Here is a 16544-nt window from a genome sequence, read left to right as displayed (position 1 = left end):
ACTTACGCTTTAACTATTAGATAGTTATGATTAAAAAAACAGCTATTTAGAATGCAATAGACTTTCTGCCTTTAAAATTAACCATAATGTAGTCACCACATACTGACCTCATTAAAACCAATAGTGAAGACTGTCATTCTTTTGCTGTACTCTTTCTAACAGACCTCTAAGCTAGATTTCTGCCATTTCATATGGAGATTTTGTTCCTTGTATGTTTATAGCTACTTGGGTAGATGATGAATTGGATGTTTGACCCTTAAGAAAAATTCCTTTTTTCTTTTTTAATAGCTCCTCGAATCCCAGTGGATAAAAGAATTTTTACCACAACACACACTCCAGGATGTGTGTTTCTTGAAGTAGATGAAAGGTAACTACTTCTTTGAGCCTAAAAGAAATTTGTTTCTGAGACTGTGACAAACTTGTCAGTTTGCCTGCATGATTCCTGCTAGGTACAGCGCAGCTTAAATTGAGTCCTCTTAAATAGATATAGTTTTTTTTTTAGTTACAATTATTTATTTAATGCCACCTTTCTGGTTCCACCTTCCACCGTGTGGGTCCCAGCTCAGGCCAGCAGGCTTGGTGGCCGGCACCTGTACGTTGTGTTGAGCCTCTCACTGTACCAGTTGGCTGAATTTGAGCATAAACATCTTACATATTGTATTTTAAAAAATGACTTCCATAACATTTTACTAGTTTTTATAACATTAGTCATAGGTGGCACACACGTTCTTTTACATCTTATCTTATGTAAGCCAAGGACCAGCTCATCAAAAAACATCTGGCTATACTCAAGACCAAGACTCAGATCTTTCAGCATTTCTTCTGGTGGTGTTTCCATTTGACAGATGCTGGTCAAATCAGCTTATGCTAAATATTGTAATTAGTCTAAGAGGAAAAAAAGAAAAGAGAGCATTTTTTTTTTAATAAGGCTAGCTTTGTTAAAGAAATTTTCTTTTATTTGCACATATGTTACCTTTGTTTTCAAGGACAATTTTTAAATGATTTTTGTTATTTTTTGAACATAGTGATAGAAGGTGGTGCTTATTGCTGTTTTCAGTATTTTTATTTTTTTTAGAAAAAAAATTACTTTAAGTTTGTGGGTGTTTTGCCTTCATGTGTGTCTGTACCATGTGTGGAGTACCTCTAAGGAGGACAGAAGAGAGTTTCAGAGCCCCTGGAACTGGAGCTACAGGTGGCTGTCAGCTGTCATGTGGGTGCTGGAAATCTAACTCAGGTCCTCTGCAAGAGCTGTCAGTGCGCCTCACTGCTGAGCCATTTGCCAGCCCTGCTTGTTAGTATTTTTGTTTACAGAAAGCAAACACTGGTATCACATTAGTATATGTAACCTCACATACACAAATGTATTTGAGAATTCTACTTATGCTTGAAATTAGAAAATCTGAGAGACAGGACTAAGTCATGCATTAGTGTAAAGCAAAACACAGAAAATGTTACACAGCCAGTTTTGTCTCAGTCACCCGAACCAGACAGACTTCTTTACCCTTAAAGCATCGCTGTGAGCTGTCTGGATGGCAGTTGCCATTTGATTTTGACATTACATTGTATCCAATTATTATGAATCGTGTTTTTGTTAATCGGCCTTTGTTACTGTGATAAAATACTAACTTGTTTGGAGGAAAGAAAAGTTTCCTCGCTGCACCTTGATCTCTTGGACGGCTCCATTGCTCTGACACCTCTGGTGGGGTAGGGACACATGATGGAGTAAATCTACTTACTTCACGGAACCAGGAAGTAGAGGGAAGTCATGGCAGGAACCTGAGTGTAGGAGCCGTGAGGACCGCTGCTTGCTGGCCCACTCCCTGTCTCTCCCGTTGCCTCTGCGTTGCTAGCTTTCTTACACAGCCTAGGACTGCTGTTCCACTGTAGAGTGAGTCTTCTTACGTTAAGCCAGTGAAGGCAGCCCTCCCAGACATGTGCACAGACTAGCCTGATGAAGGCCTTCTCAGGTGGTTCTAAGCTGTGTCACTCAGACAGTTAATACCAACTCAGGACGGGGCCTTCCGGGGGTGGGAGCACGGCTGTAGCTTCTTCCCACTAGGCTTTGCCTCATGAAGGCTTCACCACCTCCCAACAGTGCCGTGGGCTGGGGACCAAGCTTTCAATGAACTAACTCTCAGGGGACGTTCAGGGTCCACACTATACCCATAATGTATAAATCCATAGCCCACTTCATCATGAGTGTCCTTCTGTCTTAACATCTGACAACATAACGAGGAAGACTCCTGAGGATTTGCTGAAACTCATGGCCGTGGGTGAGCTCCGGCGTTTCTGAGTCCTGAGTTCACAGTGAGCCTGCTAGCCTGCTCTTAGTGCCTGAGGTGATGCCACATGGCAGAAGACCACTGACATAGTTAGCTTGTATCTGTTTCCCATTAACAGGCATTTAGGTTTTTATTTCATGGATTCATTAGTGGATATCTGTTTAGGATTAAATAGAGAGGTTAGGGTTGGATGGTGATGTTTTGTTTGCAGAGTGGGAGACCAAGTCCTTATGTATGCTAAGCACATGGTCAGCTGCCTCCCCCCCCCCCCCCCCCCCAGCTATACTGCCAGCCTGCGTGGGTATTTTTAAGTATATAAAAGCTACTCAATTACTTGCCCAGTATAACATGCTTCCTGCTCTGTGTGTATCTGTGCCCCAGAGCAGTGCCTTTGCTGGGTTACCTACCTCAGGATCTGATTGGAACCTCCATCTTAACACACTTGCACCCAGAAGATCGGCCTCTGATGATCGCCATACACCAGAAAGGTGGGGCCTGCTCCTTCATGGGAGTTGTTACTTGCCACTGACTGATTCTAATTTTCCAGTTAATTTCCCATTAGAGTTTAGCCTTTACTCAAATAAGAAACGTATTGAGACTAGTAAGAGAGCCGTTTGCTGTTTTAACGTGCTAAAGATTCCCGAATAGATAACTGAAGCAGGGCACTAACAGTCGTATCTGTGTAGAGTTTGGTTTAACCTTATTGCTTTACATAGTCTTAAAGTATGTGGGCCGTCCTCCGTTTGAACACTCGCCCATCAGATTCTGCACTCAGAATGGAGATTACGTCATTCTGGATTCCAGCTGGTCCAGCTTTGTGAACCCCTGGAGCCGGAAGGTTTCCTTCATCATCGGTCGACATAAGGTTCGAACGTAAGTTTATCAGTTTCTGTTGTGGGACCCAGAAGTGAGTGTCATGGAAGATGGACATGGTTGAGTGTAAAGTCCCTGCATTTAGGAGCTTTGTTGTTATTTTCCTGGCACTACCAGTACTCTGTGATTTTTAAATTTTTTTAAAAATAATAATTGTAGTCTTGGGGTGGTGGGACAGCTTTTAGGCCACTGTGTAGATGGATCTGTGACTCCGACATTCTCTTCCATCCTGTGCAGGCACCAGCCATGAATGCGGTACACAGACACACACTCAGGCAAAACACCATATACATAAAAAGAAATGAATTAACATTTTTTAAGGATTTACTTTTATATGTACAGTTGTTTTGCTTACACACATATAAATATAGTGAATGTGTGCCTGGGCCCTTGGAGGCCGGAAGAGGACACTAGATCCCCTGGAACTGGAGTTGTAAACTGTTGTAAGGAGCTATGTGAGTGCTGGAAACCGAACTGGTTCATCTTCAGGAGCAGAAAGTGTTCTTTACCGTGGAGCCGTCTCTTCAGGCACTGGCTTTGCTGCCTGTCGGTTACTTCTTCCACTGGGCCACGTCACCCAGCTCACACTGCATGTCAGGGATATGGCTACATCAGATGTGTCTGGCTCAGTGCTCCTCTCTGGTGCCTATACTGGTCCCTTCCTCTATCCCGCCTCTCCCCTTAATAATTAGGGGACCTGGAGAAGGCTGAAACTCCATCAAAGGGATAATACTTGTAAAGACACTGGAGCAGCGCCTGTCACCCTAATGCTGTGACCCTTAGTACGCTCTTCATGTTACAGACCCAACCACAACACTCTTCATTGCTGCCTCATAGCTGAATTTTGACAGTTATTAATCGTAATGTGAATGTTTTTGGAACTAGAGGTTTGCAAAAAGGGTCATGACCCTCAGGTTGAAAACCACTGCTTTAGGCCTTTAGAAGGGATATTTTCATATTCTAAAAATCAGCACAGTTTTTAGGAGGAGTTTCTAATAAATGTCAGTGTCTTCTCTTTGTTATCATCTTTGTTGGCATTAATTATATTCAGGTAGTAATCTTTGTTTGTTTGTTTTTTTTAATGTGTAAGGGGAACAACCACATGTATACCAACACACACACACACACACACACAACACACAACACACACACACGGGGATCAGAGAACATCTTGTGTGAGCATCCTGCACCGTGTGTTCTGTGATCAGACCCCAGCCATCAGCTTGCACAATAGACTGTTGTACCCACTGAGCCATCGCCGTGGTAGACTTTAGATTCTCTGAAGTTTGTAAAGGAGATGGCAGATAGTGATGTGATGTGTCGTTTTCACCACTAGGGTGGGCTGCTGAGTCGCCTTTATCAGGTAGCATAGGTGGTTAGCAGCTTTAGATTTTATTTATTTTTTATTTTTTTGAATCAAGGTCTCACTGTAGTTCTGGAACTCCCTATATAGACTAAACTGGCCTCGAACTCACAGAGATCCTTCTACTCCGCCTCCTGAGTGCTGGGATTTAAAATGTGTGCCACCACACCCATCTAATTTTTTAAGAAGTTTTATTTCTACTGTTTTTAAAATTATGTGTAGGTGTGTATGTCTACATGTGGGTGTGTGCAGGTCCCCTTGGAGAACAGAGGCATCAGATCCCCGGGGAGCTGGCAGTATAGATGGTTATGAGCCACTGGGTATGGGTGGTGGGGAGCAAACACAGGTCCTCTGAAAGAGCAGCAGGTACTCTAACTACTGAGTCATCTCCAGCCCAGCATTAAGCATTTACTGCTTGGCAACTTCAGAGTCTAAAAATTCCTACAGAGGTTTATTCGGTCAAATTTTGAAACCAGTCCTTACTGACACTGTTGGGAGCAAAAGAAGTAGATCATCACTGGCCTATTTACATTCGCTAAATAGATAATATGTATACAGTTCTGAACTGGTTACATAAAGATCGGCGCTATAGAGAAATTGAAGCTGGGCCAGGTATTTGCCTGTAATTCCAGTTCTCAGGAGGTAGAGCAAGGGGCATCAGAAGTTCCAGGCTAGCTGAGCTGTCGTAGAAAGACTTTGTCTTAAACAACCAGAGGCTGGGGGTGTAGTTTAGTAGTGGAGTGTTGTCCTGGCACGCACAAGGCCCCGTGTCCTGTCCCCAGCACCATGTGGGTTAGGGACTGGGAACCTTAGCTCCGTATTTTCTATGTCTAGAGTCAAGGAGTTGTCTCATCAAAACGTAGCTTGTTCTTTACATGGTCTGTTAGAAGCATTTTAGTGTTCGTTCTAAACAGATGCGGTTGCTCAGCTCATCGTCTCACTTGGCGTTTTATAGGAGTCCATTAAATGAGGATGTTTTTGCTACCAGAATAAAAAAGGCAACTAAAAATGACAAAGACATAACAGAATTACAAGAACAAATCCACAGGCTTTTTGTGCAGGTAAAGTGAGATGTTTTTAAAAACACATCATCCCCAAAATTGTGTTTTATGTTAATAAACATAAGCAGGGTTAGTGAAGTCACACAACAAGAACGCATGATGAGGAGGGGGTCTCAGAAAAATTTGCTTTTCCTTTAGTTAGCTTCTGTGGGTTAAGTTCTGTGCACTTTGTTCCTTGTTCTGTGTGAGAAACACAGAAAATTTTGCTTTAGCACAGCAAACTGAGCGGCAGTGACAGGACAGACAGAGCGGCAGTGACAGGACAGACAGAGCGGCAGTGACGGGACAGACAGAGCGGCAGTGATGGGACAGACAGAGCAGCAGAGACGGGACAGACAGAGCGGCAGTGATGGGACAGACAGCGGCAGTGACGGGACAGACTGAGCGGCAGTGACAGGACAGACAGCGGCAGTGACGGGACAGACAGCGGCAGTGACGGGACAGACAGAGTGGCAGTGACAGAGCGGCAGTGACAGGACAGGCTGAGCGGCAGTGACGGGACAGACAGCGGTAGTGACGGGACAGACAGAGCGGCAGTGACGGGACAGAGCGGCAGTGACGGGACAGACAGAGTGGCAGTGGCGGGACAGACAGAGCGGCAGTGGCGGGACAGACAGCGGCAGTGGCGGGACAGACAGCGGCAGTGGCGGGACAGACTGAGCGGCAGTGACGGGACAGACAGAGCAGCAGTGACGGGACAGACAGAACAGCAGTGACAGGACAGGCAGTGGCGGGACAGACAGCAGCAGTGACGGGACAGACAGCGGCAGTGACGGGACAGACAGAGCGGCAGTGGCGGGACAGACTGAGCGGCAGTGGCGGGACAGACAGCAGCAGTGACGGGACAGACAGAGCGGCAGTGACGGGACAGACAGCGGCAGTGACAGGACAGACTGAGCAGCAGTGACGGGACAGACTGAGCGGCAGTGACGGGACAGACAGAGCGGCAGTGACGGGACAGACAGCGACAGTGACGGGACAGACAGAGCGGCAGTGACGGGACAGACAGAGCGGCAGTGACGGGACAGACAGCGACAGTGACGGGCGGCAGTGACGGGACAGGCAGTGGCGGGACAGACAGCAGCAGTGACGGGACAGACAGCAGCAGTGGTGGGACAGACAGAGCGGCAGTGACAGGACAGACCCTCACTTCCTTCATACAAGAATTCTCCTCATGTTTCAGATCCAGCAGTGAACTCAGCTCCTGAGTTTGGGCCTCAGTGTTTTTGTTTTGTGTTTTTAATTCAAATTTTAAAATTAGAAGAGAGATATGGTTGGTCTCAGTGTCTCTTGTTATTATAAGGGATGCATAGGAAAATTCTCTGTTGAAAAGAACAACCAAAGATGGGTTTGGTTACAAAAGCTGAGTGTTTCTCTTAGAATGAAAGCCCAGTGGTTTTCAGAAATGTCTTTTATATAAAATCTCTAGGGTTCATGAAGTGTCTGAAGTTTTATAAAAATCCATAAAATCTATAGTTTATTTCACATGTTCTGTCTATTCTAAATTCAGTGTAAAGAACTAAGATTTATTAATTCTTTATGATTTTTAAAAAATCAGTTATATTTTAGCATCAGAAAAATCTCGTTGCTGTAATCTCCACCTAAACTGAAAACTTAAGCCCCATCCCGAAAGTAAGGGAGCACTGGGGAGTGTCTCACACCAGCATCGAGGTGGACAGCCTCCCCCTCCCCGTACTGTAGAATGTGAGAAGCTCTAAGGTGAATGTCGCTGCCACTTACAGAGTAGTGACTAAACTGGGCCCTTCCTCCTAGCCGGTCCACGCCAGTGCTTCCAGCGGCTACGGGAGCCTGAGCAGCAGCGGCTCACAGGAGCAGCACATCAGCGTCGCCTCTTCTAGTGAGTCAAGTGGACACTGTGCGGAGGAGGCACAGAAAGAGCAGGTGTGTTGCAGATGTGTTCTTCCAGGTGCCCTTCTCTGTAATGTGTCAGTATTGGTCCTGCACACTTAAGAATTTATTTGTCATTTGACAGACTTTAGTTTATTTTAGAAACCAATTTGAATGGATATAGATAAAAGCCTGTGAAAAGAAAGTCTGAGCTAGACTTTGTGGGACGCCCTTGTAGTGTCAGCATTGGGGGTGAAAGCAAGAGGATTATGAGTGAGACCAGCTGAGCTCCATGTATGTATGTGCATGTATGTACACGTATGTAGCTGGGATACATGGTAAGGAAACTGCCTTTTAGAGAAAAAAATAATCACCTTTGCAAGGTGACACTTGGGTTAATTGTACGCTTTCCTAAAACCAGTGTGCCGTGGATAGATGGGTGTACAGTTTGATTGGCATCAGGGTACCATGGCGCAGGAACAAATGGAGTTAAAATAAGAACTGCTTGTAGTCATGTCTCAGAAAACCAAAAGTTAAGCGTGTGTTGTTTGTGTCTGTAAGGACACACTTGTACGTTTCTAAGCCCTAGTCTGTCGTTCTCTTCCCTAAGATGACCTGGCAGCAGGTCTGTGCCGGTGTCAGCAGGATCAAGAACGTGGGCCAGCAGCTCTACATTGAGTCGATGGCCAGAGCATCAGTCAGACCTGTGATGGAGACACGCATGGAGCTGCAGGGCGCTGGTAAGTCAGCAGAGCGGCCCTCGGCGCTCCCCATATCTGTCTCTTCACAGAGAGCAACTTGTGTGCATGCCAGGCAAACAACCCTGAGCCCATGCAGCTTTCCAGCTTGCTGACTTGCACAGAAAACAGTAGCAGTATTGATGATAGTAAGCCAAATGGTTTTAAAAATACAGTTCAGTGTGCGTTAATGAAGAGTTGGCTATTATAATACCATCAGATTCTTAGTTTCTTGCCTTCCTGAGCTACTTACACCCAAAAGAAGTTAATTTTTAGTACATTTCATATAGTAAAAGATATCGAAACGAACCTTTTCAGTCATTTCAAACAAATGGAGAATGGTCTAGACTGAGTGGGAAACACTGCCTCAATCTTCTCTCAAATGTGAAGTAAGGCTCACTCCAAAAGAACTAGATCAGTCGATTATTTTCCGTGGCTTCATGTTGAGAGGTTAACCTAGTCACACAGCTGGCAAAAGATGTGTTATTTGGAGATGGGATTGGATTGCTAGGGGCGGGACCCAGAGTCTTTCTAGGCAAGCACTCTTCCTGTACACATGGACTTACTTGGCAGTTCCCTTTTACACACTGATTACGTTTTTTGTTTGTTTTTGTTTTGTTTTGTTTGTTTTTCAAGACAGGGTTTCTCTGTGTAGCCTTGGCTGTCCTGGACTTGCTTTATAAACCAGGCTAACCTCAAACTCACAGTGATCCAACTGCCTTTGCCTCCCAGAATGCTGGGATTACAGGAGTGTGTCACCTCACCCAGCTACACTGGTTGGTTTTTTTGGGTTTTTTTTTTTTGTTGTTTGTTTGTTTGTTTTTTGGCTTTTTGTTATATTTTGTTTTGTTTTAAGTTAACTAACTTTTCTTTCATTTTCCTCCTTGAAGTTTAATACAGTTTTAGAAATCATAGATTTTTTATCATATAAATTTATAATAGTACTCATTACTGTCAAATGTAATTATACATAACAGTGGTGAAATTTACATTCTAAGACCAGTAATCACAGTGACTGTGTTGTTCAGGATCTGTCAGTGGGTGAGTCTTGCTGCACAAGTGTGAGCACTTGAGTCCAGATCCTCTAGGACTTATGTAAAAGCCAAGCACAGCCGTCGTGCTGGTAAATCCTGTGTCACGGTGTAGAGACAGGCAGATCGCAGGCACCACCCACTGCCAGTCACAAAGTGGGCTCCAGGTTCAGTGAAAGGCCCTATATCAAAAAGTAAAGTGGAGAATTACAGAAGATGCCCAAAGTTGACTTTTGATCTCCACTTATACATGCACAGATAAGTAGCACCCCTACCCCCAAAAAACCTCAAATCATTGTGTGCAGTTACATCAAAGTTTCTGAGATTTCCAGGCATAATAGTGTATACCTTCAACCTCTGCACAGGCAGGTATATCTTTATGAGTTCAAGGCCAACCTGTTCTTCATGGCGAGTGTCAGGCCATTCAGGGCTGTAAAATGAGGTGCTGTCTTTCCCCACAATTTATTTTTTCTGAGAATTTCCAAACAAGAAGACATTTATTTCTCATGGTGTGGAAAGGTGGGATGTGTAGGGTGAAGGTGTGGGAGGCACAGTATTTAATAAGAGCCCTGACTCTGCTTCCAAGGATGAGCTTGAATCCCCCACATGCTCCAAAGGAAAAGGAAAAGCTCTCCCTTCGTGACAGAAAGATGAAACAGCAAAAAGAGCCTCACTTGCTCTCTTCGTGTCACCGGTGTTTCTGATGGAATCTCGCTATATCACCCTGGCTAGCTCAGCTCCTGAGGTAAAAGGGTCCCTCCGTAGGCGCCTCCAGCACGCTAGGACTGAATGCACCACACCAGCCTTCAGTGCCTTTATAAGGTGGCCCACCCCTTCACACGGGATGTGAGAGTGCTTCCATTTTCTGCTCAGGAATAAAGAGAGAGCATCACTCCACACTTAGAAAAAGACAGAAATCTGTTCTTCACCTAGTTGGATTACTGAAGCAGCAGCTAGCAGTCCTAGAATCCAAGGACAGACTCGGGCTGACAGGACAGATGAGCTGCAAACACTGCCCTGCTGTGCGCTGGCCTGCTGAGTCGAGCCACTTGCCAGGGACAGATCCTCGCTGAGATAAATGCAAAGGGATGACAAGAGCTGGAAGTGGAACAGATACCCAGATCTTGAGGCTCAAAGTCTGTCGAGAGGAATTTGGAAGCTGAATCGCTCATAAAACCATAGTAATAACAAGCTGCAAGCCCGCCCTAAGTCTGCTAATCCAAGCACAGGCCTTTACAGGGAAACGGCTGCTCTGTTTCTGCTGTCCTGGACAGGCTGCTGACCTTTTGATAAATAGTTTACTTAAGACCAAGAAGGGGAATGTTGCCTCCCAAGAGACAAAGTGGGCCCTGAAAGAAGACTGAAACACACAGCAGTGGAATTACCTGGCAAGGTAAGATAGCTGTGAATGGTACATTGTGAGGCTGTTGGGCAAAGTGGGCCATGGGCAAGGCTCACTCTGAGAAGGAATGGAAAGAAAGGGCCAGGTGAACCTGTTAGAAATGCTGGCGGTACTGTGTGTAGCCTGCTGCCTCTTTGCTATTGGTTTGTCTCTGATTTAAAAGTTCATGCGACCCAGGTCAGTTGATGCTTACATACTCTGGAGAACAAGGTTTCAGCAAATCTGACACGAAAAATGGTTGCCATCAAAGCACCAGAAGAGTCGGCAAGCTCTAAGATAGATTGCTTCAGATATTACTTAGATTACTCAGACTAAAACAGAAACAGTTTTAGTCCAGGGGTCATATCAAACTCTAATATGGGATTGATTGGGATGCTAGAAGAAATATGTGAAGACATAACAATCAAGATTTTCTGCAGATTCAAAGAACATCAGTATTTAAAAAACAAAAACAAATAAACAAAACCAACATTATTTTTAAAAACCTACTTTGTCATTCCTTGTTTGAACTGCTGAAAACAAAACCAAAGAGAGACTTGTGTAGGCAGCATGAGACAGATGACCACAGATAAGACTTCACAATGCCTTTCTTCAGGAAGACAATAAACTGCATCTTCAAAGAAAAAACTGTCAGCACAGAGCTCTGTACCTGGTGGGAAATCCTTCAGAATCAGATTTCTCAATCATCTGGAAACTTGACAACACTTTTCTACCAAAAATGTCAAGGAATTTCTTTTTCTTTTTCTTTTTTTCTAATGATGTATTTGAATTGAGTGTGGGTGCCCATGGAGGCTAGAGGTGTTGGGTCTCCTAGAGCTGTAGCCACCCAACATGGGTGCTGGGAATTTAACTCAGATCCCCTGGAAGAGCAGTGCTCACTCTTAACCACTGTCTAGCCCCAGGAATTTTCTTTTCTTTTCTTTCTTTCTTTCTTTCTTTCTTTCTTTCTTTCTTTTTCTTTTTGGTTTTTTGTTTGTTTGCATTTGTTTATTTGTTTGTTTGTTTGTTTGAGACAGGGTTTCTCTGTGTAGCCTTAGCTGTCTTGGACTGGCTTTGTAGACCAGGCTGGTCTTGAACTCACAGAGATCCACCTGCCTCTGCCTCCTGAGTGCTGGGATTGAAGGCGTGCGCCACCACTGCCAGGCTCCCCAGGAATTTGTTACCACAGAAGAAATATGAAACAAAACCTAACTATACTAAGGAGTGAAAATTACTGCATGAGGGATAAAAGAAAGTAAGTTTTACTTCTCATTGACTTCAAAGATAACAACTGAAAATAGTATTCTTCATTTATGACACACAAGCAAAACATGGCAGCACTATTGCAACCTGGTGGGGGAGTTTGGAGGACACACAGTTGTCTGTCTTTGCCTCTGAAATGGGGTGATAATTGGAGGTGAACCCTGAGCACCGTGTGAGTCAGATGAAGGATGGCGAACAACAGGTATTGTGACGGAGTATATCTACTCTTGACCTAAGGAGCTCAGGAAGTGTCTGGGTATGCCGAACTATTCCGCCCAGCATGGTGTCGGCTGGGTAACATAAACAGTGTTCATACACTGGACAAAGATGACTTTTATCCCATGTGGGATGGGGCAGAACAGTGAGGCTGCAGCACATTATTTAGAACAGTGCACAGTCTGACAGGAACAGTTATCTGCAACTTTCCACCTGATTTTTTTTTTTTTTTTTTTTTTTTTTTTAAGTTTACAAGTGACTATGAATAACTGAAGCCATGGAGTTGGTGGTAGAGCCTGGCCTAGGATATGCAAAGCTCTGGGCTCAATCTCCTGTTCTCCAGAAAACTAAAAACAGCACATGCTGAAACCACAGGAAGCAAGCACAGGCACAAGTGGTGGGGATACACACTAAGGCTGAAAGAGAAGAGCCAACTCTAAAGGGGGAGCTGGGAGAATCTGCACTTGCCAAGATCCATAAACATTTATCCCATCGCAGAATGTAGAGAGAACACAGAGCCATATGTGGCTAAATCTGCTAAGCATGCATGTCATAAACATACTCCAGGAGGTGAGGCTAAGTGGCTCATACTTTAACTAGATACCAGATACAGCAGACTAATGTGTGTAAACACTGTATCCAGGATGGTGTGTTTATCGCCACAAGAGTTCACAAGTTACTTTGTATGTATACTAAGGTTGAACAAATTGATACAAACATTATAGATAGTGGTGACAAGGTATCTCACTGTTGTAGACGGTTTAGTAATCAAAGGAGAATTCTGGAATAAATTATCCTGGACTGGCCGTAGAAACATGTGGAAAAACTCAAGCATTCAGCTGGATGAGTGGATGGACAGATGGACAAAGGTTGTCACACAGACCTGTATATCAGCTCTGACCAGTGTCAGAGCTTACAAGCACAGACACATACCTGACATGAAGCTCTGTGTTTCTGAGTGTAGGTTTTCCAAACAAAAGGAACCAAGGCTAGAGAGTAAAGACACTCAAGAAGCTGGCAGGCAGACAGACAGACATTGGAATGGCACAGGGAGCAGGTGGCTTGGAAGAGCTACAAATAGCCCAAGCTGGGATAATTTGACTTACAAAATTCACCATGATAGTGTTGGTTTATAACCCAACAAATTAGATAGCCATGTGCCTATACTGATAAACAACTGGAGGAATAGGTCAAGACCAAGGGACCAAGTTACACTTATGGTGTGACCACCAGATTCACTGAGATTGCGCTGGACCCTGAAGTAAGAGTCTTCAGTAAAAAGCATTCTTCCTCAAGCTGGGCATGGTGGCGCACGCCTTTAATCCCAGCAGTTGAGAGGCAGAGGCAGGCAGATCACTATGAGTTCGAGGCCAGCGTGGTCTACAAAGTGAGTCTAGGACAGTCAAGGCTACACAGAAATCCTATCTCAAAAGAAAAAAGAAAAAAAGAAAAGCACTCCTCCTTTGTGATATCATGGTTTTATCACATTACTGTGTTAGTGGATGCCCCGGGAGGGTATGTAGGAGCAGACACTGCTGTTTCTGTAGAGTTGACATGAGGCTATGCAAGAAGTCATTTTCCTAAAAAGCCTGGTAAGATAGGTCTCTCCCTGTCTGAAGAGATGGCTCAGTGCTTAATAGCACTGGCTGTTCTTCCAGATGGGCCCGGGTTCAGTTCCCAACACCTACATGGCAACTCAGCAACTGTCTGTCATTCCAGTTCCAGGGAATCCAACACCCTCACACAGACACACATGTAGGCAAGACACCAATGCACATAAAAATAAATATTTTTTAAAAGATGGCCCTCTCCAGGTCAGCTGGAAATGCCCATCACGAAGAATAGCAGCAGCAGCTGATGCCACAACTCTGAGCAGTGTGCCGTGCGGCGTTTCCTATCCCTGCCTGTGTGTTTCTGTTTCCTCTGTTGGGCTCTTTCTCTACAGAGTTGGCCTCAGCTCTACAGGAGGCTGAGGTTCTCTGCGTCTCCAGCCTGGAGGCTTTTCCTTCTCTCCACACCTGGGCCACTAGCCACATTTGACAGTCTTAAGTTCAAATTCAGATCAATTCCAGTGCTTCACGCCATGGTGGCTAGCGTGTGGGACAGCACAACAGCCATTCACTCACCATAGAGGCTCTGCATAGGCAGTAATGCTGTGTGCTCTACCTAGCAACACATAACATATGTGTGATACCAGCTATCCCAGACTTCATGCCCACTGACCAACTCTGTAGGTGTTGAGTGCACAGGTAGTGCACAAGGCATGGTGACACACAGCGACTAGGCGTCTTAACCAGTTGTAATAAATAATACTAGCTTGGCATTGGGCGTCCCCCCAGCCTGTCATCTGATAGTTGTCTTAGTGGTCCTTGCCTGAGATGCATGTTTCGCTCCTTTTAGAAATAGCAGTGAATTCATCCTGTGAGGCTTGCTTTTGTGCCTTACTTTATTCACTTTACTGATATACTTGTTGTCAGTTATTCATATCTGAGTTCATGTTTAATGATAGTAAATACACTGCGTGATATTCTTTAAATGTATGTTATGAGCTTACTCTGTTGAATATTTTCTTAATACATGCTAAACACTTTTAATTGTATATCCTTTCATTTTCTTTCAGATGAGCAAAAGGACTTTTCTTCCTTTGAGACACTGAAATATAAAAGCATGTGTACTGGCTCTTGTGACGATGTGGGGCGAGAAGAGCACAGCTCATCCTACCAGCAGATGAATTGTATCGACAGTGTCATCAGGTAAGAAACACAAGTTTCGGTGATGTCAGTTTTAGCCAGAAGCCTAGCTCATCACTGTAAGGCCGCATAGCATCTTCAGAGATGTTTGTATTGATTCCATACTATAGATGGTAGGGTCAGCTGACCATGTGGTGCTCTTGGAGTTGCTGGAGACAGTGGTGCTCAGTCCTCTCTCTTAGCCATGGAGTGCCTGATACACACAGGTCACAGTTTATTGAACATTATGGAGGACGCAGAAAGTAAGAAGCCGCATCTCTTCTGCGAAGAGCTGTCGGGTAGTGAGAACTAAGCTGGTCAGAATTAAATGGTCAAGATGTGGAGACCAGTTAATAGAGATTGTAAGCCAGTGGCCCAAGCTAGGATGGCTGGGCTGACTTCACCCAAGAAGGAAGGACCAAGTCCCCTATCCATCCAAGGCATAAGCAAAGCACAGAAGTGGGAGTGGCCTGGTGCAGCCAACAAGACTCGGCCTAGTTCTGTCGTGGTAGGTACCTGACAAGCTACAGTCTCCCGGCCTTGAAAAGGAAGTGCATATCCTGCACAAACACGTCTTCATCCTCAGAAGAAGCCAAGCAAAACCAGGAGGAGGACAGCAGCCCGGCACTGCGAGGTAGCGGGAGTGCTCTCAGGGTGGATGCCATAACTTAGTCCCAGAGTCCTCGTGTCGCCTTCTGTCTGTGCGGCCGATGGCTTTCATTTGCCAGTCACTGACTGATGTAAGCTTCCGTTTAGCACTTTTTCACCATCAGTTTCTCATATGCCAGCAGATGCTGAACATATCCAGAACATACCTGAGCTGGAAACAACAGCTAGACTACCCACAGCCGCCGGAGGTGGTGCTGCACGGACACTGTCCACTGCCGCTCCGAGCGTGGGGTCTGCCGTAAGCCAGTGCAGCTGCAGCAGCACCGCTGTCCCTGTCCCGCCCCTACAGTCAGGTACCACCTTTGCGTTTTGATGCGTAGAGAGCCTGTTAACTACCATCTGCTTAACTACCGTGTCTCTGCTTTAACCACTTTGCCCTGTCTTTCATTCAGTTAAGCTAATTAAGAAATGTCACCGTGTTTGTGTTGGTTATACACTACAGTCTGTACGTCTCAAGTATGTAATGTGTTGATAGGGTCAGCTGATGGTGTGGGGCTCTTAGAACTGCTGGGGACAGTGGGGCAGAGGTTCTTTATGTTCACCATGATTGATGCGGTTCCCTGGGTGCTGCACTGGGTCCTGCGGCTGGTTTTATTTTCCCTAGGGATTGTATTTTATGTGTATGGAGGCTTTGCCTGAATATGTGCATATGTATCGTGTATGTGCCTGGTGCCCACAGGGGCTAGAAGAGGGGCACATCCCCTGGAACTGGTGTTGGAGGCGGTTGTGAGCCACCATGTGTGGGTACTAGGACCAAACCTGGGTCCTCTGAAAGAGCAGCAAATACTTTTAACCTCTGAGCTATTTCTCCGGCCTATTTCACTGATCTTTTTAAAAAGTGTCTTTCACACGTTGAATGTGTACCAGCAACTAAATGAGTCACACATATGTTCAATGGCGCGTGTCCTTTACAACACACTTACACAGCAAATTATTCTGATACTGACCTTTTTACTCTTTTTCGTTGCTTCCTGTCCTTTTGACTTTTGGTCTTTCATAATGACTTAGGAGGACGGGTGGTGACGCGTCATCTCCTGAGTCAGGTATTGGGGTTGTCCTCAGCTTGCCTACTGATGTCCAGTGCGTATTGG

The 16544-nt window shown here is 45.0% G+C and overlaps 1 protein-coding gene across 2 annotated transcripts in view; it reads left to right on the top strand.

Annotated features, from left to right (window-relative positions):
• Per3 (period circadian regulator 3) overlaps nt 1-16544 on the top strand; it is a 41231-nt gene that overhangs the window by 11012 nt on the left and 13675 nt on the right. For both annotated transcript variants that reach the window (XM_051171150.1, XM_051171151.1), the window contains exons 7-15: nt 289-367; nt 2664-2770; nt 2999-3155; nt 5474-5579; nt 7353-7481; nt 8038-8167; nt 14676-14808; nt 15297-15418; nt 15576-15746. In XM_051171150.1, the coding sequence (XP_051027107.1) occupies nt 289-367; nt 2664-2770; nt 2999-3155; nt 5474-5579; nt 7353-7481; nt 8038-8167; nt 14676-14808; nt 15297-15418; nt 15576-15746 (1134 nt within the window). The remainder of the gene's footprint in view (nt 1-288; nt 368-2663; nt 2771-2998; nt 3156-5473; nt 5580-7352; nt 7482-8037; nt 8168-14675; nt 14809-15296; nt 15419-15575; nt 15747-16544) is intronic.

The sequence above is a fragment of the Acomys russatus genome, chromosome 29 (assembly GCF_903995435.1).
Source record: "Acomys russatus chromosome 29, mAcoRus1.1, whole genome shotgun sequence".
NCBI lineage: Eukaryota > Metazoa > Chordata > Mammalia > Rodentia > Muridae > Acomys > Acomys russatus.
This window is presented reverse-complemented; position numbering and strand designations above follow the sequence as displayed.